The sequence below is a fragment of the Rhopalosiphum padi genome, chromosome 2 (genome assembly GCF_020882245.1).
Source record: "Rhopalosiphum padi isolate XX-2018 chromosome 2, ASM2088224v1, whole genome shotgun sequence".
Classification (NCBI taxonomy): Eukaryota; Metazoa; Arthropoda; class Insecta; order Hemiptera; family Aphididae; genus Rhopalosiphum; species Rhopalosiphum padi.
Genome location: NC_083598.1, coordinates 2,014,628 through 2,040,059, shown reverse-complemented (window position 1 = coordinate 2,040,059; position 25,432 = coordinate 2,014,628). Strand labels below are relative to the sequence as shown.

Here is a 25,432-nt window from a genome sequence, read left to right as displayed (position 1 = left end):
TTTTTTTCCTTAAAATTTATATTAAAAACCTAGGTATAAAAAAAAAAAATTATTACACTAGTATTTTTAGTATAAAAAAAATTAATATATGCACACTCGCGCGTTAGATTTTTGCCGGTCACAAACCGGACGCGACGAGATCAGCAGCTCCGGAGACGACTTTTATGGGCTTTCCCACTTTTCGTTTCCTGTTCGATCTCTAGTCGCCGCGGATCCCGTCTCGATCTTTCTCCCACGCACTGCCCGATCGGTCTATGACGGTCAGACATGCACACACAACACTGTGACGAAATTTAATGCACGCGAAAACGCACACACACGAGACAACACACACAAACGCGTGTAAATACACTCGCCCGCGCACACACACAACCGCGTACGGACCGTGCTGCCGTCTTATCATCAACCGCATTCGGTGCGCCGCGGTTATCACACCGCTTTCTCATGGAACAAACCGTGGTGCCGCCTACAACGACGCCCGACGAACCCGGCGTTTATAATTCTCGCCACGGCTCGTCGTGGTTCCCCGCTGAAAAATCATAATATATAATAATAACAAATACTATTAATATTATTATTATGTTTACGATAATAACTGACACCGACGACGCCGATTGATGCAGCACTGCCGCTATGGTGCCACAGACAAAAGACGATTGTATGGCGCCTACAACGGGCGAAGATCGTGTAATGGCGCTATGGCGTTCAAGAACGGCATACTGAGGATTGACGCCTCCATGTTTTGGCCTCTTAATATTATTTCCATAAAAAAAAAAAAAAGATAGAATGAAAAATATATTTTATGCCGTAAACATATCATTTTAATATTAACATAATTAATATTTATTTATTAAAATAGTAAATATTTGTATTATACTAGGTAGCATATTATAATAAATTTGAAGCAGTCCCGATTTATCTGTCTAAAATGGGGCAAATAGATTCGTTACATAAACAGAGAATACCATAAAATTAATCTAAATATTTTTAAAAGAAAAAAATTATGGGTACCTAAATATTTTTTTAGATTTTTGTTCCCGTATGAAAAGCTTATGAATATTTAACCTTGTATCTACTAAATTTTTATGACTGCTAAAAAAATGAAAATTTTATTCGTTTTTAACTAGAATAATAATTTATAAATTTTCGTGATTTTGACAATTATTGTCAAACTTCATATATTTATAAAAAAAATCATCTCTATGTATCTTTAATATTTTGAAATAGCTATATAGTAACAACTTATGAAGAACCTTATATTTTTACCCACTGAAAAATGTTAATTGATATTTTTTCAAATATCAATAATGAATAAGTAACTCAAAAAAAGTAAAAATATTTTAAAAATTGTGTCATGAATAAAAAACATGATATACATATAAAAAAATAGTGAAAATTACATGCGTATCTGCCGTTATTCGTCATTTAATTACACCACAAAATCGTTTTTTGTGAAGTTCATATTTTCAAATTATTTATCAACATTTAAAACTCAGATGCTCATAAAAAATATTTATGTAAATATGTTCAATTTTTTTATTTATTTCAAATTTTAACAACTTATAAGTCGCAACTTATATTAAAATTTCAAATCGATTAAATATGTAAATATGTAGGTATATGATAGTTAAAAATTGTATTAAATTAACTAAATAGGTATAAGGTATATATAATAATTAAACAAAGTAATTTGTAAATTTCCATGATATTGACGAAATTTGTGAAAATTCTAACTTAAAATGCTCATAAAATATTACTGTGGATTTTCACTTAACTATTTTTATTTAACTTCCACATAAAGAAACTATATGATTGATTATAAATCTCGAATAAAATTTTCAAGTTTTTAAATAAAGTTAAAACGTTTTATCGACATCATATAGATGAATAAAAAATTGTAACTTTCAAATGTTTTTAAATAGCTCAAAAAATAAAGATCGAATAAATACTTTGAAAATTATACTGTGTATAGAAATGCTATAGTTTAAAATTTGATGAACATTTCAACCATAGACTTATAATATAATATATAATATATATTATAAGTCTATGTACCTCTCTACCTATATCATAGGTCGAATTAGAATTCTGTCTAAAAGTTCGACAAAAAAAATACTGGTAAAATAATTCTTGTAAAAAAAATTCAATATTTATTTTTATACAATTATATACCTACCCAGTACCCAATATGCATGTCTTTTTTATTAAATCTTGAATATTTAATAAAAATCACAGTTTGATTTTACGTTTCTTAATAAAATAACAATTTAATCTAATAATTCACATTAACTTAAAATATAATAAAAATAAAAATGAAAACCATCATTATTCATATTATACTTCAACTATTTCGAGATTTGTATAAAAACTAAACACTTATACTATACCAAATTACTATATTAAATTATTATGATATTACTATATATATATTATATAACATATTTAATTACAATAAAATATAATTAATACTCAAAATCAATATTAATCAATCACAGTGAAATTTCCATAAAACGAAGTCGAATAAGCAACAAAAAAAATTCGTAATATGGAGGAATTCGTTAAATGGAATATTACGTACTTATTCATTAACAATGAAGGTCATAGTTTTTAAAAATATATCGTAAAATGGAACTATATGGAAGTTCGTTTTATGGAATTTTCACTGTATATCGCAATAATTATTAGTGTTTGGAAAAATAAACGGGCCCGCGATTAAAATTGATGAACGTGTATAGCCACGTAGATACTCGCTGGCTTGTAATAAACAATGTTTTTCTCGTCGTCTTGGAGATTTTCGATATCGTCTGCCGGTGACCGACGATATTCTAAATATGTTTATTTACAATCTAAATTGCAAGACGCGTGTGCACGATCATATTTCCGTACATTAAAATGGCATCCCAAAACAACACTAAATCGTTCTCGTACAACGTATCCCAGCTATTGAGATCACTGCTGGACCAGACGAAAGCCATCGAAAGAGTAATGAATGAAGCAGACGAGGCTGTCAAAAATATCAAACGCGATAAACAACTCGTGGTGGATTCTGGCGACGTCTCGCAATCGGCAAAGGGCAACGAAATAATAAGGAATAATTTCGGCGAGCTTGTCGGCTGGCTCGATATGGATGAACAATCACTCCCGATACGATGCGCTCCCCGTCGTACTCGTCGTCTTACCGCGGCGTGGCGAAGGGTAAAACGCGTTGTGTCGGGAGCGTGTTGCATCCGTCGTTAAAAGCGTCCGGAGTTGGCCCCCTTGGCCGAGGGCATCGTTCACGTGACGACGGCGACGAAGAAAGCGGAGGGGAGGATACGAGAAAGTGCACGGACGGTGTCCGGCGGTATGTCGCCCGAGCACGTTCTCGCGATCACCTGCAGCGACGCGACGGGTTTGCGGTCGTCGTGAGCTCGCGGTCGCCGTGATGCGTTCGACCCTCTGGCGGTTGTGCGGGCGCCCGGTTGTCGAGGTCGCGTGGAACGATGGATGACGGAGACGCGGTGGCTAGATGGTACCGACGCGGGCAACGATCCCGCCCCGGCGGTACCGAAGACGACGGTGATGATGACGACTAGTAACGACGGCGGCGGTGATTATCAGTTCGCGGGGTGAGTTTATAAAGGAGTTGGGAACGCGGAAGTCAGCGGTGCCGGACCCGTGGAATCTCGAGGTTCCAGGGTTCGGCGGCGCGTGTGACTCCGACGGCGGCTACCGGAAGCGGACGCGTCCGACGAGTTGCCTGCAGGAGGATTCGCGGAGAGTATCAGGACTGCGGCGCGTATTGTGGCGCAGTTCGCTGACTCTCTTTTTCGTCCTGTGGGGCAATACCGCCGGCCGAGTCTCGCCGCCGGTTCCGCAGCTCCAATCCATAAGCTCTTCCCGTGTTCCGGTCCGCCACCGCTTGTCGCCAAAATCGTCATATCCGATGTCGTAGCGCATAACATCGCGCACTAGCTCCAAAATCTCCGTCTACCGTCGCTTCCCTGCGACCGAGCCAGCCGAGCCTCGCCATCCGTTATGGTCGACGCATCACGCGCCCGAGTTAACGAACCCGTGACACTCGTCGTTTGCTCGCAGGTCCGGTCGTGAGAATGTTGCAGAGGCGACCAGTGGCCATTAACTTGCAATTTTTCGCACCGAAAACGCCATCTCGTATCCTCCCCCCCCCCCATTATTCGTTTATTGTGTCGTCCTGTCTGATGTTTTAATTTTTTTTATTGTTTTTCTTAAAGCTATATTTTGCTACTTTTTTTTCTGATTTATTTTTTATTATTGTTATAAGCCACTTTTGGCATCTTTTGAAAAGCCATTTTGGCAACTTTTTTTCTAATCAAAATTTTTTGGCTACAATATATTCATTTTTTTTTTTGTTTCTTTATCATTCTAAAAGCCACTAGAATTATTTTTTTCCTAATACATTTTGTTTTTCTCTGTACTAAATTTTGTGCCACTTTGAGCACCCAATTTTTTTATGTAAAAATGTTAATAAAATATCTGTTATTTAATAAAATTTTGTTTTTTTTTTATTTTTATATTTTCAAGGATATAATACTTAAATTATGTTACTTAAGTAACGAAATAATGATTAATAAAATCGTTATAATATACAATATTTACCTATACTTAAAAGTAGGTATATTCGTTTGTATATAGAGTTACATGAACAATAAATTCATGGTCGATGTATTGAACTGCATGCACTATTAAATATTAATACTACATACGTATCAAATAATGTTTCAAGAAATAGTTGAAACATATCGTATACATTTTAAACGCTATGAATTGTAAATACAACACTGATGGATACAGCAAAGATAGATATATAAACTAGGTATAATAAGGATTGTAAATTTGTTATATGTGTTATGTGGAATATCAATTATAAGTCTATGATTTCAACTATCAAATAAGATTATTTTTTTAATAAGAAAATCAATTTTTTCAAATACTAGTATAATATTATGTAATAAATGATTCTCGTATTTTCCTATTATTTTTTTAAAAGCAATGGGAATTTTTAATTATAACTTCAAAATATGAACAACAATAGGTTCATTTTAGAAAATCTAAAATGCATAAAATGCTAAAAACATTTTTAAAGTTCGCTCTTACAGAAATATTATGTTAGGTTAAGTACTTAGGTCATCTCATAATACTTCGATAATATATTGGAGTAATAAGAGTTCAGAAGTAGTAGATCATGGATACCATAATCATAATGCATATACTATAAAAGAAATGTGTAGTTAACCTTTAAGAAATATTTATAACATTTGATAGATTACCAATGACGGCACCAAAACTTTTTGTCCAGGTCACCAATCTGGGATTTATAGGGAAAGTTTATCGTCTATGTCATAACAAAAATCGACTTACCTAATAACCTAGGTGGTTACAACTACTGGTCAACAAAAAAGTTACTATAAAGGGTAATACCACACAATTTTAAAACCTCAATAACTCCCTTCGTCTTTAATACAGTACTGAGAAAGGACATAATATATCTGTCAATTAAGACAATGATCAATACTTTTTTTTTCATATAACATATTATATACATTAACAAATAAAATCGTTTATATCATCACATAATTTGTAAAATACTAAAGTGTAGTTTATAAGTTATATCATTTTTTTTTTTAAATCAATAAGAATTTGATTTTAACCTAACCAACCGTTATTACAGATGCTCTTAACTTAAGATACTTTTTATGGTTATATCTGTTAATTTCCAATAGCTATTAGTAAATCGTTGATAAAAATCTTACACCAATTCAGTCATTTGAGTATATAGTATAATATAAGGTTGGTATGTAGGATAGATATAATATTATATATTTTGAACATACGTATAGGACATAGGTATAAAATGAGTTATACATTTGAAGGGGGAATAGTAATTATTTTTATAAGCAAACCGGGAAGGGGTTACGTCCTCCACACAACCCCTTATTTAAATTGTCTAAAAATACCAACAATTTTTCAACATGTATTTTATTAAAAAATAAATAAAATAATTTTAGAGTTTTATAATTATTTTAACATTATTAATATAATTAATTAAAATATAGTCCATATTGACCATATCCGTTTAGTTTTGTGGAATGATACAGAATATCGTAGTATTGTTATTTATTAGTTACCTATATATTATTTCTATTATTTTATATTTTCAGAATCTCATCGATAATTTAATTATATTTTGGAAACAACTATCATAACATAATATAGGCGTACCTACATCATAATATTGTACGAACAATATTTATACAAATGATTATGTTAACCTATGGCTAAAAAAATTAGTGCTGTGGATTTAATGCATAAAAACCTTAAAACCTTGAAAATGTAGTACGAGTATTAAATAACACACTAAAAAAACTTTATAAATTCGTTAAAATCTAAAAAAATTTATTATAATATGCACTGTCAATAAACCTATAATAAGAATCGTAATCTGAGAGTATAAAAATCTATTAAGTGGAAATTTTTTGAATTAAAGATACGTACCTATTATTAATTTAGTTGGTATGACATGTGTACGAAACGTGTAAATAGTTAAAGGACAAAAAAAAATTAAATAAAATGTGTGTGAAAAATTTTAACTGAAGAAAATTACTAATAATTATTGAACAATAAGAAAATGTATTTACTTATATTATATATGTATTGCAATTATGTATGATTGAACCTACGTCCTACATTTAAAAATCTATAATTTTTAAACTAGTATAGGCAAAAAACTCAACTATTAATATGTAAAACTATAGTAAAGTTAAGACTACAAGTATTAAAAAAATTTGAATTCATTAAAAGTAAAATAAATTATAAATTCAAATTAAATTATCATTTTTATTTTTCATACATTATGCATAGCCAACGAGAATCCATCATTTTCTTTTTAAAATTAATTCTATATAAACCTGTAACTTTTTGCTTTGTATAATTTAATATGTTGTATTTATAAAATATCTGTACATTAAGCCACGGATCGTTTTTTTCAATAATAAAAACTAATAAATAAAAATTATGCATTTAGGTACGCAAGGTATCTTAAATATTACTCATGAGCCATGGCTATATCAAGAAAACAAGTGAAACTCATTTCGTCGCGACATTATATAACATTTTAATCTATATTAAATATCTCAAAAATATATAAAAAGCAAAAATATTATATAATACATATATAAATGTATTTATTATATAATATAATTTATTTTATAAATCTTAAGTGAGAGAAAATAGCCAATTTTACTGGAAAATGTTAACCTAACCTAACCTAATAAACAAACTAAAAATATTGAATAGCTATTAATACATATTATGGTACGTATATATAATTAATATATTTTTAATTAATCAATGAGTTATTTACAATAATTATACTTATATAATTATAGTATATAAATATTTAAAAATTTTATTGATAGTTTAATAATTTACTTAATAAACTATAAAATTACTTACTATTACATTATTTCTGTGAATCTGTGTATCAATGTATGATAATTTGCCAGTTTTCTTGATTGCAGAAATACTGCTTTTTATTTTTTACTTTTATAAAGTACCATGCATTTTAACTATATGCAGCAATGCAGCATCTTAGTTATTTTCCCCGGTTTAATCGCGTTTATTTAAATATTTTAGTTAGTAATATATTAGTTATACAATATTTAATTTATAAAGTAAAATGACAAAGTTAATAATTTATAATCCATTACAGTCAATTTCCAGTTGTAATATTTTATAAATATACTATGCTGGTTTGTAAATTATCTATGTATAGTATAACTTATAACAATGTAGTCAATTTATCTTCTTTACCTAAAATTAAAAAATAACAACAATATCATTTAATATTTATGATTATAAAAAAAACTTCAAATGAAAAATGTATTCATAAAAAAAATATACGTAAAATATAAGTATTCATATAATAATACCTACCAACGTAATTATTGTACTTAGATACAGTAGGTATGCGGAAAAATATAACAAGTTTTGGGAATCTCATAAATATTCATACTGAAAATAATCTAGTTTAGACCTAGTTTGCTGATCTTTCTGTATTAAAGAAACTGAAATTAACAAGGTAATAATCTAACTATCTACAAGTAGTACATATATTATCAATTATTACGCACTAACAACAAATCTTCGTATGTAAAGATAAAATATAACGATGTATATATTTATATTAATTATATTAATATTTTTTAATAAACGAAGAATGTACCACAACATAATAATAAATATAATGTAATATATATTTATATACTTATAAATACACATAAATTTACAAAGTTAGACGGTGGACATTAACAAATTAAAAAAAATAAGTTACTTTTAACTAAATTACATTACATAAGTTACTAATTCGACTTAATTGATGTTAAAAATGATCAATGATCATAAAATAACGTACCTATATAAATACGAATTTGTACAGAATATATGAAACAAGTAAATATCGTACAACGTATATTTAATAATATAAATTATAATATATAATTTATAATAGTTTAATATTTGTTCATATTTTTAATATGTATGGATAGAGCGTATTAAACAGAACAGTTATAACCTTATAGGGGTCAATCATTGCTGAAAAAATAAAATAACAAATTTATTCAGTAGGTATCCCTGAATGTACCTACAACAAAATTGTGGGATAGATTATACTATAGTAATGTTTTAAGTGTTAGTTAAAATTTATTTTTAAAGTATGAATTCAGAAAAGCTTACTATTAATTAATAATCATATTAATTTACTTTTAATTTTGTTATGATGTATAGTTACTATTATACTATAATATTTAATAATATGCTAAAATAAAATAATGATGCAATATTAAATATATTATTCTTTGTATATATATATTTTATTAAACTAAATAAAAGAATAAACGGTGGAAATAAAGACCGTACACATTTTTATTTAAGTAGTTATTGTTTGACTGCCACTTGCCACGGAAAACTGACTACTATAGCAATTTGAATTATTTTTTCAATAATAGTGCAACAATAAGTATAAAAGCATATCTATTTGGAATCAATACTTGCCCTAATGTACAGTTTTAGAGAAAATATTTAGTTTTTATTTAAATTTTGGTATTAAAAATTTGAGTTTAAATATGGACTATTGTAGATAAGATTGTAATGACAAAAAATTAGCTATATTTGAATATAAATACTTAAGTAAAGAACCACGGATATTAGCTAATAGCAAAACAATCGACAATTTTTTTTCACTTTCAAGAAATAAACAGAATGTATACTTTGAATAGATAATTTTTTTTTACTCTAGAATTTTAATTTAAGTTATGCCAGTGAATAATTTCATAGTTAGTATTTACTCATTATTCGATCACCGAAAACAATACTATAAATTACTGTACTATAATATTATGTTTCATTAAAAACACACGCGATAAATTTAAATAGATTTATAAGTTGTAACATTGCGAAATGTGTTAAACGTATTTATACACGAGTTTAAAATATAATAATTAGTTTTTACAAATTGCTAAACCCATTTGTTTCAGATTAATAAGATCTGAACCTATATCAAGTGTATTATAAACGGCAATATTGGATGTAGGTACCTACATATTATAATAATAGTAGCATGAAGGTACATAAAAATGATGAAATTATACCTAATAATAACATAATGTGATTCAACCATCAGAATATGATAACATTTTAAAAATTTAAGATTATAGTACCTATAATATTATATTATATATTATAGGAGAAATTATATCCAGCGATTGCAGCAGTATATCTATCGGAGACTATATCATTACAAAATAAACTATCTAATATCTACCTATTTATCCGCAAACCGCGAAAACGACGCGATATAGGCAATGGAGAATATTTACTAACTACACCCATAACACTATACAATGATATGTGACCGTCTAAGTCTAATATATTGGGTATACTTATAAATTGGACTGCACTAGGTCATATTATTTATGTTAAAGCTCATACTTTTTGTATCACGTCGGAATTTCATAGGTGTATTATTATAATATATGGTTTCGCCACAATAATAAATACCTATCGTCGGTGGTAGACGAATTACTTTATCTTGGTGAGGGATATTGATTTTTTTAACACGTACTATGATCGTTAAAAACATAATTTATTAAATTAGTTATAGATCGATTGATTAATTAAAAACATTAAATAATAGGTACCATTAATATTTCACTTGAGGTAATAATTATACCTCAAAGATTAACAGCCACAATAGCCAAGCTATTTTAAGATGGTTCTAAAATAACATAATAACTAAATGTTATAAATATACGAGTTTTAAAATAGGCAACTCATTTTAAATATATTTTTTATTTAGTTTTAGAAGAAATGAGAAAAAACCTAAAAATGTATACTTATTTTATATTTTAAGATTTAAATGTTTTGTTTTTGAACTTTTAATTTAATAACTGTTTAAAACACATCTTATGAGTAAAGTATTATAACTTATAAGTATTATTATTATTATTATTTTGAGTTTATTATATTTATAATCAGAATATATATTTATATTCTTATATTATAAAAATATTATTATTATTTACATTATTTAAAATATCGATGATATTATTATGAATATCGATCAAAGCTCATATAGTCATATGTATATCCGGATATCCCCCTCATGGCCTCATTATCATCCAACTATCGTTTGACGACTATTAAGTTCTATCGTGTACCTATTACCTACCTATAATATTATTAAAAGGTAAACACTCAAAATTGTTTGGATATTGCATCATAGAATTGAAATTTGTATTTCCTCCTCGCAAACTACATTTCTTTGTGTTATTGTGTTTTGTATCTATTTATTTTCTAGCTAAATAATTGTAAGATAAAAACATATCTATAACAATTGTGTCAGAATAGTGGTTATTACCAGTTAAGAATTTACGTAAAATTATTTAGATATATGCAATATTGATGTAAGAAATAAAAATACAATGTAAATTTTATTTTTACTTAAAACAAGATTAATTTAAGAACTAGGAACACAAAAGATACAGTAATGATGACTGATGATGTTTTGTAATACAAGAATAAAAATACGTTCTATACTTCTATAGTTGAAAGTTGGTTCTATGAGAAAGTCCATGGACTTCGAAGAAAATATTGGTTGTTTTACTAATTAGTTATAAAACTACTAAACTTATTCGGTAATTTTGCTCTATTAAACTTTCTTCAACTATATAAAAATAATAATACATATTATAGTATGAAACTATGAACCAAATGATAATAGATTAATTTTCAATTAGTGTTTAGACTCCTAATGTTAAAACTGCGTTGCTATTTATAGTTTATACAGTCTTAAAATAAAATATTTATAAATAACGATCATGTATTAGTATTTCATAATATCACAATATATGACATGGACACATTCCTAATGTAGTAGGTGTTCCGGAAAAAAATAAAAAGTTGATTCAATTATACATTTTTATAATGAAGTTACCTGCAATTTTTAGGAGAAGCCTATGTGACAGCATAATATTTAATTAAAATCACTAAATAATATAGTTGTAATTATAGTAATTATAGTGATATGATAAAATTCACCTATAAATTTTAATATCAGATCAGACTGACATTTCATTTTTTTTTTTTTTTTTTTTTTTTTAGCAAAACTTACTAAAATTTCAGTTATTTATAATTTTGTATAATATTTATGAATAATATATTATATTTTATATTATTATTTCACAATAAATGACGTACCTCAGTGCACAGAAATAAAAAAACTTGATTAATTTACGGCGATATTATACCTGAAATTTTTAGGAACATATTATGTGTCATCTAAATAATTTGAAGTACATATATTTAAAATATTTATAATACATTTAACAAAGTTATTTTTTATTATCAAAAAATATTTATTCTCACTTGTAATATTTTTTATCATAATTTATAGTTGAACAAACTAAAATTTGAACTATTCTTACTGTTTCTTTTATAAATTATAACAGAAGCATATAAATATTTTACGTGCAATTTTTAAAATTTCGTTATACTATTTTCATAGAATAAAGAAGAACTATATATTTTATTGTTTTGTTCAAAATTTAAAATTTATTTTTATTTTTGAAATATTGTATCGAATATTGCCTCTCCCATTACCATCACATATGACATATATAAATGTATCGAATTCGTAGTATATTATTTGTCATTGGTAATTATGTACAATATATAATATTATGTATGTATATTATATACATTATCAATCAGTTGTCATTAATTTTGGAAATCCCATACTATATGTATTACGTCGTCACAACAAAATCAAACTTGAGCAATTCTGAAATAAAGACAATGACACATATGAAAACTATCCCATTATAAATACATTAATTATTTTATAACTATATACTCATATACTATTATCTATGCCACATTAATACTATTCTTTTTCAAACTTGTAATTATTGTTTATTGATTTATTTACTTTTCATAAAAAAGGACATTAAACTTGTATGACACGTTGTCTCCGCATAAAAAATAGCAATTTTTTGTTAGAAACAACCGAGCTTAATTTGAGTTATTAGAGTGAATTGATAAAATACCCAATTTAAAGGTAAAATGTTTTTATGTTATAAGACATGGGTCTTAACTTTTTAAAATAAGTTATTTAATTTTAAAATAAAAAATTTAAATATCGTGATGACACATAGGACAAATATAGATAATTCTCTTACCTTTGCACGTTTGAGAATAGTTCAATTTACTATATAATACTAAAACTAATAAGTAATAACTTGAAATTGGTTCTACTGTATTATATAAATGTGTTGTATTGAAGTACCTAATACGAGCTACGTTTACATATAGAATATAAACTAATTATGCCAATTAATTTATTTATTTGAATCACAAAATAATTTTCAATAAAAAATTTGCTCTCTAGATCTAATGGTAGGAAATTGGGTTTAAGTATTATTTGAATAATCCAAAAATTGAATAAGTTCATTATTTTTGATGTTTGAAAAAGATTAATTCAATTTAATAGGTTTAATGTAATTATAAGCTTAAACATCCTTGTTTATAATGCATTAAACAAGTACACCTACTTACATTCTCAAGACCTGTTCAATTAGGAAAAACGTATTACCTAGAAATGAATTGGAAAATTATTAGAATATATTGGTATTTTTGGTAAAAATATGTTTTGTCTTCCCGTTAAGTTACGTATTCTGTATAAATTTCAAAGAATAGAATATATATTTACAAGTATTTGAAGCTACTTTGTAAAAAAATAAATTATAAAAGTTCGATAATATCGTCGGAAATTAAGTATATCCAAGTATATTAGCGCCCCCTGATCCCTCCACGACCAAAAATTAAAAAATAGGCAATGCGGAAGGCTCATAGATATTATACCCCAATGGCCTAATACAATATTTATTTATTTTAAAAACATACAGCTGTACTTCAAAAATAGCACATTATTATACCTATATAATTGGGTTCACATTCTGCAGAAAATCAACCAAAACTATTTCATTTTAAATTCAAAACGAATAATTGGGACAATTAAAGATTATTCTATTACTTTTAAAATTAAAACAGTCGCATATAAGTTAATAAAGAAAAACATAATTATTGAACACGTCCAATAGCTGCAGTTAGGTAAACTTCGTTACTTTGACCGGAAATTTATTATTTTTTTTTTAAATTATGTTTATTCTCGTAATCTCATTACGCAAGCGGTCCTCGATAATTTCGTGAGACCAAATAAAAAAACTGGCCATGTGTATATATTAATATAAAATGTCGAAGACCTTGCATCTCCTGAAGCAGTTTTAATAACTCAACACATATTTTTGTATATATCCGTGTTCCTGATGCCTCATCTACTACTCGTGTTGCCGCCTGTGTGATTGTTTAGCGCCGTAGATAAAATAATACAATAAAGGCTGACAGGCCTGTCGTAATTCGATCGTGGACATTAACCGTGGTATTGATTAGTAAATATTATAAATTATATTATTCCCATCATGTTATGCCATCGTGACTAAAACAGTAATTCGTCAAAAATCATGTTCGCATATTAGATTTAACGCAAACGTTCGCCTCGACGTAGCGAAACAGTGTTAAAATAAAAATAAAACGCGTACCTACCTGCAGGACATCTGCCAATGAAAAATAATAATCGCGTGTGTATAGGAATATATCAGAAACATATTATATGGGTCATCGTTGTCGAACCAAATGTGGTCTTGAATTTTAGTCCTTTAGTACGTTTGATTTGATTCATTAATGTATTCATAATGTAATGTAAATAGCAATAGATTATTACAGTGCAGATTGGTTCAAGGACACAATGGAATAACTCTAAATGTAAATTACTATGTAAAATATGCTTTATTAAAAATGAGATTTTGCGACACTGCAGTATAGATTGAATGAACGGTGTACACGCTCTGATAATACTTAAAAAAATAAATAATTTCTTTAATTATATAGGTATTACATTGAAATTAAGATTTTTACCTATTTAAAATAGAGTTAGATAGATACGCGAAGGACATTATGATATTATGATGTTAAAATACGTTGTAAACTTGTAACATGGTTTGAACTATTTAGAGAATTCAATTACGATGTTATTATAATTTATCTAGAAAGGATATATTATAATATATAATCCTTATGGACAAGTTTTCTGTAGCTGGAGATTTGAACACTAAACAATTTGAATAGGTTATTATATTAATAAAAATACATGTCTGGTTTATAACTCTTGTATTTTATTTTTTTAGTTATACAAGTACTTTACTGTATATTTGAAGACAGTTGTTAATAATTGTTTCATTGAGTTCACTCAGGTTGATGGCGAATGTCGAACTAGGTATGTAGTTTTAATAATATATAACATTATGGACAGAGTTGAAAAGTGTTGAGTGTATACTATAGTTGATGTAAAGAATGTCACAGTATAATATTTTATTATACACAAGAAAAAATATTCAAGTTTGATTTAAATTTAAATGTTGTTTAATATTTAATTTTATAAACAATTTATTAAAATATAAATTATACATCATACAGTAACATACCTATGTGTTATAGATGATATTGGATTTTACGTAATTTTATTTTTATGTAAAACAGTAAATAAACAAGTAATAAGTAAAAACATTTCCATATTTTTAAAAAATATATTGGCAAATAGATAGGTACCAAAAACTATAAAACAAAACAATAATTTTGTCGTAATTTAAAAATAGTAACTTAAACTTTAAATCATTTGAAATATAATTATCATGAAAAATGCAACACCGAAACAAAATTAACGAACAAAAGAATACTATTATATACTGCAATGAATAGTATACATAAATAATTACGAGAAACTCTTAAAAAAAAAATTATTAATTATTTATCTATTACTTATTAATATCTGATTATCATATAAATCCAGTAGCCGTTATGACACGTGTATCATAGGCTCATAGCCATGTGTATAAACTTCGAATATATGAATGATGTATATATAAATATATTATTTTATTTTATATAAAAGTGTTAATTATTATTATTATTCGAATGAACCACTGTGGCATTTATGCATTCTCGGCCATAGTTTAATAATTTCCCGATGTTGCTTAATTTTTACTACATAAATATTTTCATCACTTACCTTATTGGATATGATTCAAACATAACCACAAAAAAGTATTTATACAAACAACAACTATACATCTGATCAAATACTAAAATGTTGAACATAGATTTTTTCATTTTAACGTATTTTTTAGCAGTGAAAAATAAGTTTAATTTAGTTATATATATTGTGAAAACCGTCATATTTTAGGACTTTAACAATAATTTTCATCAGAAAATCTGAATTAATATTTCTTCTTTCTAAATATATATATAAATATATTTTTATTCGAATTAAATAATCTATAGAATTTTTTACAATAATAAGCTTAAATGATAACGAAGAAGGTTTGACAGAAAAGCTTAATAGGAGAAACCGCCTATTGACGACAATTCTAGGTTATTAAATATTTAATAAACATTATAGGTACTTTATTATGTAATATATTTTTGTTTCGCATCCGAAAACTGACGATATAAAATAATAGAAATAATTATAATTTTTAATATTACATTAATTTACAGGAATAGAGTGATAGATAATAAAAATAAATAATATCCTCTAAATGATTTTAATGTTTTATTTGATTTAATAAAGTGAAAGAGAATGATTTCTATTTCGTGTAAAAATTCGATTTCACTAGATGGATGCAATGCACATATTAATAATTGTTCACCGATCGATACTTATACATTTTTTTGGGATATCACATTATCACCAAGTAAGTACCTCATAACTAGCTAACACTGATTATTATTCAAAAGACCTTGGAGTAAGCATAATTAATAACTAACGATTTGTGGAATTTTCCTATCGTTTAATTAGAACTACAGAACATCGACATAAAAATATATAAGTTATTAGTGTAAATATTGTGTCGTCGTTCAAAACACTCCCATAATATCTGTTTTTATTTTCATTATTTATACTTGCTGTCGGTAGTTAATATAAAAAAAAAAAAAAAAAACCATAATATGATATTACGATGAAAAATTGTAATGATTGTTTGCTGGATGACGTAGAAGATATATAATATTATATTATTATAGTACTAATAAACCAGTATGATACCAATCGACGTAATAACATTTTTTTTTTCTTATTTTATTACGCGTACAATAATTGTTTTCATAGTAAAAACCTGTTGCATACGTAAATACACGAATAAAAATGCATTGGTCGTGAAACTTGATTTACTTAAAACTTTACAGTGAATGGTCATTACACAAATTATTAATAATTACGATTAGTGTTTCACATATACGTTACGACAAATATTTTTATACACGGGTGGCGGGTAATATTAGGAATCATCATCATAATATTAAAGTAATAATCATATATTATATTAGGTATGGTTATGGACACTGACCAAGGCTGTACCGTCGTTCGCGTCACATATTTTGAACGGCGTCTAATTGAGCGATCAAACCTATCGATCGAGTTTCTCAAACAGCTCGAGTTCACATCAAACAAAACAACGTACACAAGTACTATGTATAGTGTATAGACACTCCATCGTGTCCGGTAGAATAAAATCACCTATCATCGGTTGGCTTGTGATAAAATGTGTGTGTGTATTTATATTTATTTTAGTTGTTCGTAATGAATGGCAGTAAACTACTTCTATAATATTATGTTGTATAGCTACTTCAGTGTATTTAGTATTTACACACTCGAAAAACCGATTACAGTAATATCGTTTACTATTAATTTAGTGTCGCTTATCGCAATAAATATTTTGTCATCACGAGTTTAAAATGTTACTATTCCTCTATAAATGTTAGGAAAACGATTGTCTCGATACTATTGCGTTTAATAGTGTTGTTAAAGTTTTGTTTTTAAAAACGTTCCGTCCATTTGCGTTCAGTAAACGTGATTTTTATCACTTTTATATTTAAGGTTAAAAAGATAATCGTATATATAGTTATGATTCAAAAGTTACTTGCCTTGAATTTTTCAATAAACTAATCGAAAGTAGTAAGGAGCTAAGCTGATGCTACTTTATTACTCATTGATTTTTCATTTGTATAAATAATTATCTAAAAAATATATATACATATATAAGAAAATTGTATTGAAATAATAACAGATATATATAGTTAATTAATTATTAATATTTACACTATTTTAAATATAAAAAGTGCATATTGTGTTACATTGTTATAGGAGCGTTATAAATAACTTAAATTTTGACGTAAGTTTAACTTAAAAACACTGATATTGATGTAAAATATATTATACACTTAATGGTAAATCTATTGATAAATATAAACCGATTAAAAATCAAACTTGTATTATGTGAGTATAATATTATAGTATATGATAAATTTATATTTATTTAGGTTTAAATAAACCATGAACGTTCTAGTATAAAAATAAAACATAAAATATAACCTTTATTTCTGTAATTATCGTTCTATGAAATCACAATGGTTTTTGAGATTCGAGAACTTTATAGTCGAAAAGTTATGTAAATCGTTCTGTTTTAATGTCATATTGTTTCACTATAGTAAAAAATTCTGAAATTTCATAAAAAATGTCTTTGTTTGCATTGTATCTTATGTATTGAACTTAACCACGAAATTCAATTTTAAACTGTCTCGATTGCGATGTTTAAAATATAAACAAATAATTTACCAAACATCTTCCGTACATATAATATAATTTATAATATTCAGAAAATGATGAGCAGGTAACTCATAACAGTAAATATATGTAACTTCATACTGTTATTATTTCTGCAGAAACAAAATATCTTAACAATATTATTATATACGTTTTACGTGCGTTAATATGAGATGCGTCATAAGTGTAATTTTAATAACACATTGCAACAGGCCCGTCAACCTGGCACCTCAAAAGTGATATATTGCACATTTTTTTTTTTTTTTGAAAAATAAGTAACCATTTTATATTAATTTGTATCCTAAGTTTTAACCCTCAAATTGGTGTCTTCTTTTTGGGGTGTTGGGTTATCATAATCCTGACACCCGAATTAAAAATGTCGATCTCAAACTAAACTAGAAAATTATTAATTAATTTGTAATAATTTATAACCACAAAATCAGAATTTAACTTAAATTTCAATCCCCAAATAATTGTTTTTCTATAAAAGATGCTAAGCTGACATCCTGAATTCATAATTTCGATTTCAAAACCAAATTAAAAAAATAATATATGATTTGTTATTTTTTTTAAATTATTTTCACTTAACTATCGAAGTCTATATTCATTTCCTTAAATCAATCACTTTCTAGTTTATAGACAATATATAAAAATTACCTACTTCATATTATTATTTAAATTTTGATTTAAAAAACATAAGTGGCTAACTGTCAAATTTAAAATCAACTTTCTCATGATCAATGTTCAATCATCGTTTATAATTTATAATTTTTGTTACATACCACTTATATTTATACTTATTGTACAATATAATATTATATTAAATTAAAATCTATTAAATTAAATAAAAATTAAAATTAATACCTAATTACAAGCAATCATAGATACATATATATTTGTTGAAAGCATAAAAAAAAATGTCTATTTCTTGTTGTAAGTCAATTGGCCCATCAATGATAAAAAATGAAATAATAATTCCTTCAGAATTCTCTTTTCTAATTAAAACATAAATTATTTTCGCAGCGATCAAAACTGTTGAAATTAAGGCAGTTAATGTGTCTTCTTATATCAAACAAAGTAATATATCCAATCAACTGTTTTGTTCGATTTATGAAATGATGAGCCAACAAATAAATTATATTTTTGTAAATCTCGTTAGTGGGTCTATTACCAATCATTTTTAATACAAATTTAGCAGTTTCATTTGTTCTGTTGGATAAAAATTGAGTGTTTACTTTCTGCTGCAGGAACAGCTAATACGGATAATAATGAGTCCGCAAAACATACATTACACTTAATAAACTTGGTACGAGTGAAGGTTTATTATTGAAGCTAGAACCATTTTTTAGTAACGCTATTTCACAAATAGGTCCTCTTTCATTTTATTTAATATTCTTAAATCCTGGTTACTTTTCTAAAAAGGATTTTGACGAATGAGACTTTGGTTTCAATCCTTGATTTTTCCTGTTTTCAACTGCAGTTTCTTCTTCGTATAATTCTATTGTGCTATATTGCTATTACACAAAAAACTTGTTTTAGTCTGTCCACATTCTCCTTATTCGCTATAAGTGTCTATGGCAACACATAAAACTACATTGCTTTGAATCACATAGCAATGTAGTTTGAGGTTTTGTCATTAATTATTATTGGGGCATATTCATTTGACCGTAAAATCAGATGAACGTCTCTATAATAATTAATTAATTTTTCAACAAAATTATTAACTCTGATTAACATAGTTTCATTATTAAATACTCTATTTTAAATAATTTAAATTACTTTCAATTTTACTGTTTGATGTGATTTTTCTACCAAAACTAAGTATTCCAACTATAAACTTATATAAAACTTATAGAGTATTAGAGTTTACTACTTAATAAATTATTTCAGGAATAAATATTGGATTTTCAAATTCGATACCAAAAATTCGAGTCCTACATTTGGTCAAAATAAACTTTGTCTAGTTTTTAAATAAACTTAATAAATCAAAATTAGTTACTATATAATCGTTCTCAAATAAATATTCTTTATAATTATTATTTTATAATTTATTGCTAAATACATCTTAGGTGACACTACTACTGATTAATGACTGGAGAAATTTTTAAAAAAATTTTATAAACAAAAAAAAAGGTAAATAATACATATATTTATTATAAAACCATATAAGTATGATAGGTTGATCACCTACTTACTAATTAAACTTAAGGTAAAATCGGAAGGTCACTTGCTAAACGAATGCTTCTAACACATCCATAATAATTACCTCATTCAATGTCGACATACACTTGAAACTTATACACCCTACAACTTATTACTGCAGAGCGATTTCGCTAGTTTTTATCATTGTATATTTTACTATCTTAATTAATACATTTGTTATAATAAAAATATGGGCACTTACCATATACAACACATACTTTAAGTTGAAATATTATTAATAAAATAATGAATACAAAATACTGCAAATTAAAAATTAAAATACCTAGTTACGCAAAATAATATTTTAATAAGATAACTTTACTAATTTAACTTATAATACTATTACGTTCACGATTCACGGTAATTAAAAATGAAAATATTGTTATATGTTTATAAAATAAAAAAACAATGACTCGATAATAATTTTATCGTAAATTAAAAATAGATGGTTTTTTCCTATTGCAAAATTATGAATATTAAGTAGAAACTAATATTATAATAATAATCTAAACAAAAATAATTTATAATAGTTTTTTAATACTTTGACAACAATATAATTTAATATAGCTCTATGTATCCTGATTCCTGTGGTGTGTGTTGGTGAGCTGGGGAAAACTAATGACATCACAATAATATCGTTAAAGTTGTAGGATCTAAGAAATTAGTTTATTAGTTTTATTTATGATTATCACTGAAACTTCAAATTTTAATTATTTAATGTTTGAGCAAAGACATCTTGGAGACACACAATACTGAAAACTTACGAGTGCGTTAAGCGCTTTAATAGTTTATTGGCTTATTCAAATTTTTAATTCAGAATTGATATACATAAATATATATTATATATTTATGAGCAAATGATATATTTTACAAATATACAATCATATACATTATACAATTTAATTATCTATTTTCTATAAGCTATATGCTTGTGGCTAAAATAGAGAGTATTGTGTCATATTATTATAGTTATATAATGAAAACAAAAACCGATATTCTTAAGTCAGAAGAAGCATTTTAATAAATGAAACGTGTATAATTGTCGTAAAGCCACAATTGTATACCTTAAATGGCTTAAGGTATAAAAATAATACTACCAAAATCGACCACGGCATACAACGTGTTTAGTCGTTTATTGCACAACTTAGCATAAATTACAATCGTATTTCCTTTATTTGATAAATGTGAACTCTTAGACAAAAAAAAATATTAGTTTCTGCATTTACCAACAATCTTATAACATACCCAAAAGTATCGAACATTGAAAATTTGCCTATGGATTATTAAAAAAAATTGTTTTATTAATTTATTTATTTATCGTTGAACTTAAAAAAATGTGCAAATTTTCACTTCTGGGGTGCTAAGCTGACGGACCTCATGGCAATACGTATGTGATATTTTTTGTCCGCGTGTAGATGATTATATATTATACGTAAAAAGTTAACAAATAACAATAAGTATGTAATTCGCACAATTCCGGGTACTTTATAGCTTCAACAATTCAATCATATATAAAACATAAAAGCATAATAGTTTAATCGTTTTAATAACAAATAATAATGTATAACATAGCGACAGCACTTGAGCAATAAGTATTAGTAGCAATATCTTTACACAGTCAAACACTCGAGTAAGTACAACATTAAAAATAGTTATGGTATAGTTGTGTAATTTATGTTCGTACGTTTATATACAACAAACGGAAGTGAGACACTCGACTTGAAAATAGGAAGCAAAATAATATTCAATACCCATATGATAAGGCCACCGAAGCCGCACTGCAGAAATAATATTAGTAGTATTATATTAGACACACGATAGTTCATTGGATTAACTGAAACCAATTGTTTTGAATTCTATTTCTATATTGTGTGCTGTGGATATTTTAAGAAATGGTATACGATTTTAATACTGTGTGTATAAATAATCAAGTTTTGAAATAATAATTGTTTTTAACTAATTATAATAATACGTTGATAAGATACGAGATGGCTATGATGGTATGGAAATTATGGTACCTAGTTACTAATTAATGTTAATCGATCAACATTTTATAATTTTTTAAAACTGTTCGTGTCAAAGTGTAATAGTAGTAGTAGAAGATTAAATATTATATCCGTTGATATTTTATGCTTTTATAGAATCGTTTTTAAGAACATTGCCTTTTTTAAATACATATTAATAACTCAGAAACTAGTCGTTCAAATTTTGATTTGGATAGGTTACGATAGGTACGTAAATATATACAAAAAAATCCATCTGGTCGAAAATTGATAAGAACAAGTAGTGGTTCTCATAAAAAAAAAAAATGGTGCCTATAAATATACTTAAAAATGCCAAAAATCAATGTTTGAATTAATTCAATATTAAGAGGAAATAAATAATAATGGGGGTAAATATGTTTAATGAATCACCCGGTATATTCTATATTTATTAATTTAATTTATCAAAGATAAATCACCGAATAACCCAACAGTGATTCAAGTGATTGCATGTATTAAGTTTTAATGATTTTTTATTGTAAATAACTATCATTCAAAATCGGTGAAAGTACCAAATTATTATACGCATCTTGATGAATAAAAATGGACAATTAGAATAGCACAACGTTATAAACATCTATCATAATTCAGGCAAGTATACATTATTATTATTATTATTATTATTATATATATGTCTAAAATCACTTTCCAATTTTACACAAATAGCCCTGAACTATAAAATGTACACGGAGAGATACCATAATATTATTATATTATGGTAATTTTAAATCGGTTACTTTAACACAGAAACGTACCAATATTGCCTATACGTTACGCCACACTATAACACTAAAATTTGCGACAACTCATCTTGTTCGTGTTTAGCACATCCGCAGCATAGTCGGATTAAGTATAATCAATCCATATATACATTGACACTAAAATATTTTCGCCCCTCTTATAAATATAATTTAAAATTTCATGTTTTATTCGATAAATTATGGGTACATAATACAATTTATAAATTACTTATAATTACTTAATTAAAACATAAAAAAAATGAATGAATTTAAATGTAAAAAATATCAATTGCTTTCATTATTTGTATTTGTTAATACATTAGTCGACGTAACTTGGTTAATTGGTTTTCATTTTATTACGATTGGCATACTTGCCTTTTTGATATGCACAGTTCATGAAAAAATTAAATAATATTTAAATTGTGTGACAGTGAAAAAAAAAATTTTTAATTTATAAAAAGAAAAAAGTTGAATAGATTTAATTTTAATATTTAAGCCGAATTTTTCTGAAATTGTAGATAATCGACAATTTTGTTTCATCATCCTTTTCTTATTATTTTTAAAAACTCAAGATCATTGATTAATGATTATTTACCACTATTAAAAACTATAAGTGAATACTTATTTACTATATTAAAGATTAACATTTTGTAAAACAGTACCACTCTATGCGGCTATAATATACAATGTAATATGTACCATAGTAATCAACGATGATATTTATTTTAAAGACTCAAAGAATATTATTTTCTAAATAATAGCAAAACGATAAAAATCAATATTTTATCGGGAAAGACATATATATAATACTAACTATAGGTATAACCCGACTTCACGAATAAACACGAATAATATAAAAAAAAAAGACGTTACATCAGTGTATTTCGGTTTTAGTGTACCTCAGTTCCCGGTTAAATCGGCATTGGTATACCTCGCATTGTAAACTAATTCGATCGAGATGAGCCACATCAGGTAGATGAGATATACCACTTGATATATTTTCAAACGTGGTTCAAACTATACTCTCCAAACTTTTCTGATATCTCTAACAACAATTTCTGAAACTTTTGTTAAAACATTTTTAGTAGTTTTTATTTATAACCTATACATACATTATACATAACGAAGTTGCTCTTTGTTGTTTATTCGAATAAAAAAAACTACACAACTAAATGATTTTCTTTCATTTAAGGAAAAGTATTTACAGTAACTTAAGTCGGCTAATCTAAATACATTTTTTTAATATTTTAGTTTGAAATCTTAGCATTTCGTGAATAATCAAAAACGTATAGGTAATCGATTATTGGTAAATAACTATAAATTTAAAAAATAAAAAAAATAACATGAACTTCTGAGTAATAATCAATCTATTAAACTATATTACTATAATTTAATAATGTTTTACCATACTAAAATATGATATGTGCTTAATATAATCTTATTTTTCTATTTAAAAATTTAAAAAAACATTATTTTATTTATCAACTAGCACACCCGTCTCAGCTCCGCCCAAAATTTTAGTTAATAATAACTAATTATTTATTAACTTTATCGGTTTAAATTTACATAATATGCCTACAAGCTTCTCTGTGATGTCCTCTTTAATTTAAAAAAACTGCACGACGATTGAATAAGTAGTTTCGGAGTTTATCCCGAACATACAAACAAACGCTAACATTTTATATATTAGTATAGATCAATTAAATAACTAATTCCATGCTAACATTTTAGAATAAGCGTAACATCATACAGTGTCGGCCCAAGATATTATGGCACCCTTAAAAATAGAGCTTAAATATATAACAACTTATTATTACAAAGAAATGTAATTATTACACACCGTTATAATTTAAAAAAATTTTTTACTAAAACATAAGTTTTGAGCACTTACAAATGCGCTTCCGGCACCCCTATTCTGGAGGCGTCCCGGGCGACCGCCAGGTTCGCCCTTGCCTTGGGCCGCCACTGACATTACATACCAACGAACTAGTCTCTTCGAGTGGTTTTTGCTAACTAAACTACTCCTCAACAGACACACTAGTATAATAATATATAACAATATCAGTACCTATTATATAAACCTATGATAATAAAATTGTTGAAATAACGGTTCCGGGACATTTGCGGTCAGAACATTTGCGGTCGGCAACTTTTTCGTG

The 25,432-nt window shown here is 26.6% G+C and overlaps 1 protein-coding gene across 1 annotated transcript; it reads right to left on the bottom strand.

Moving 5' to 3' along the window:
• Positions 1 to 13: 13 nt before the first annotated feature.
• Positions 14 to 25,375, bottom strand: LOC132919948 (uncharacterized). The gene is made up of 3 exons (XM_060981900.1): positions 25,165 to 25,375; positions 601 to 749; positions 14 to 529 (listed from the first exon to the last, which is right to left on the bottom strand). The coding sequence occupies exons 1-3, from the start codon at positions 25,243 to 25,245 to the stop codon at positions 430 to 432; spliced, it is 330 nt and encodes a 109-aa protein (XP_060837883.1). The 5' UTR covers positions 25,246 to 25,375; the 3' UTR covers positions 14 to 429.
• Positions 25,376 to 25,432: the final 57 nt, after the last annotated feature.

What these genes read in the sequence shown, in the direction of transcription:
- LOC132919948 (XM_060981900.1), bottom strand. Translation starts at nt 25,245, where the DNA reads ATGTCAGTGGCGGCCCAAGGCAAGGGCGAACCTGGCGGTCGCCCGGGA. An exon ending in GGGGTGCCGGAAGCGCATTT is followed by an intron (nt 750 to 25,164) that starts GTAAGTGCTCAA and finishes AATAATATTAAG; the next exon opens with AGGCCAAAACATGGAGGCGT. An exon ending in CATCAATCGGCGTCGTCGGT is followed by an intron (nt 530 to 600) that starts GTCAGTTATTAT and finishes ATGATTTTTCAG; the next exon opens with CGGGGAACCACGACGAGCCG.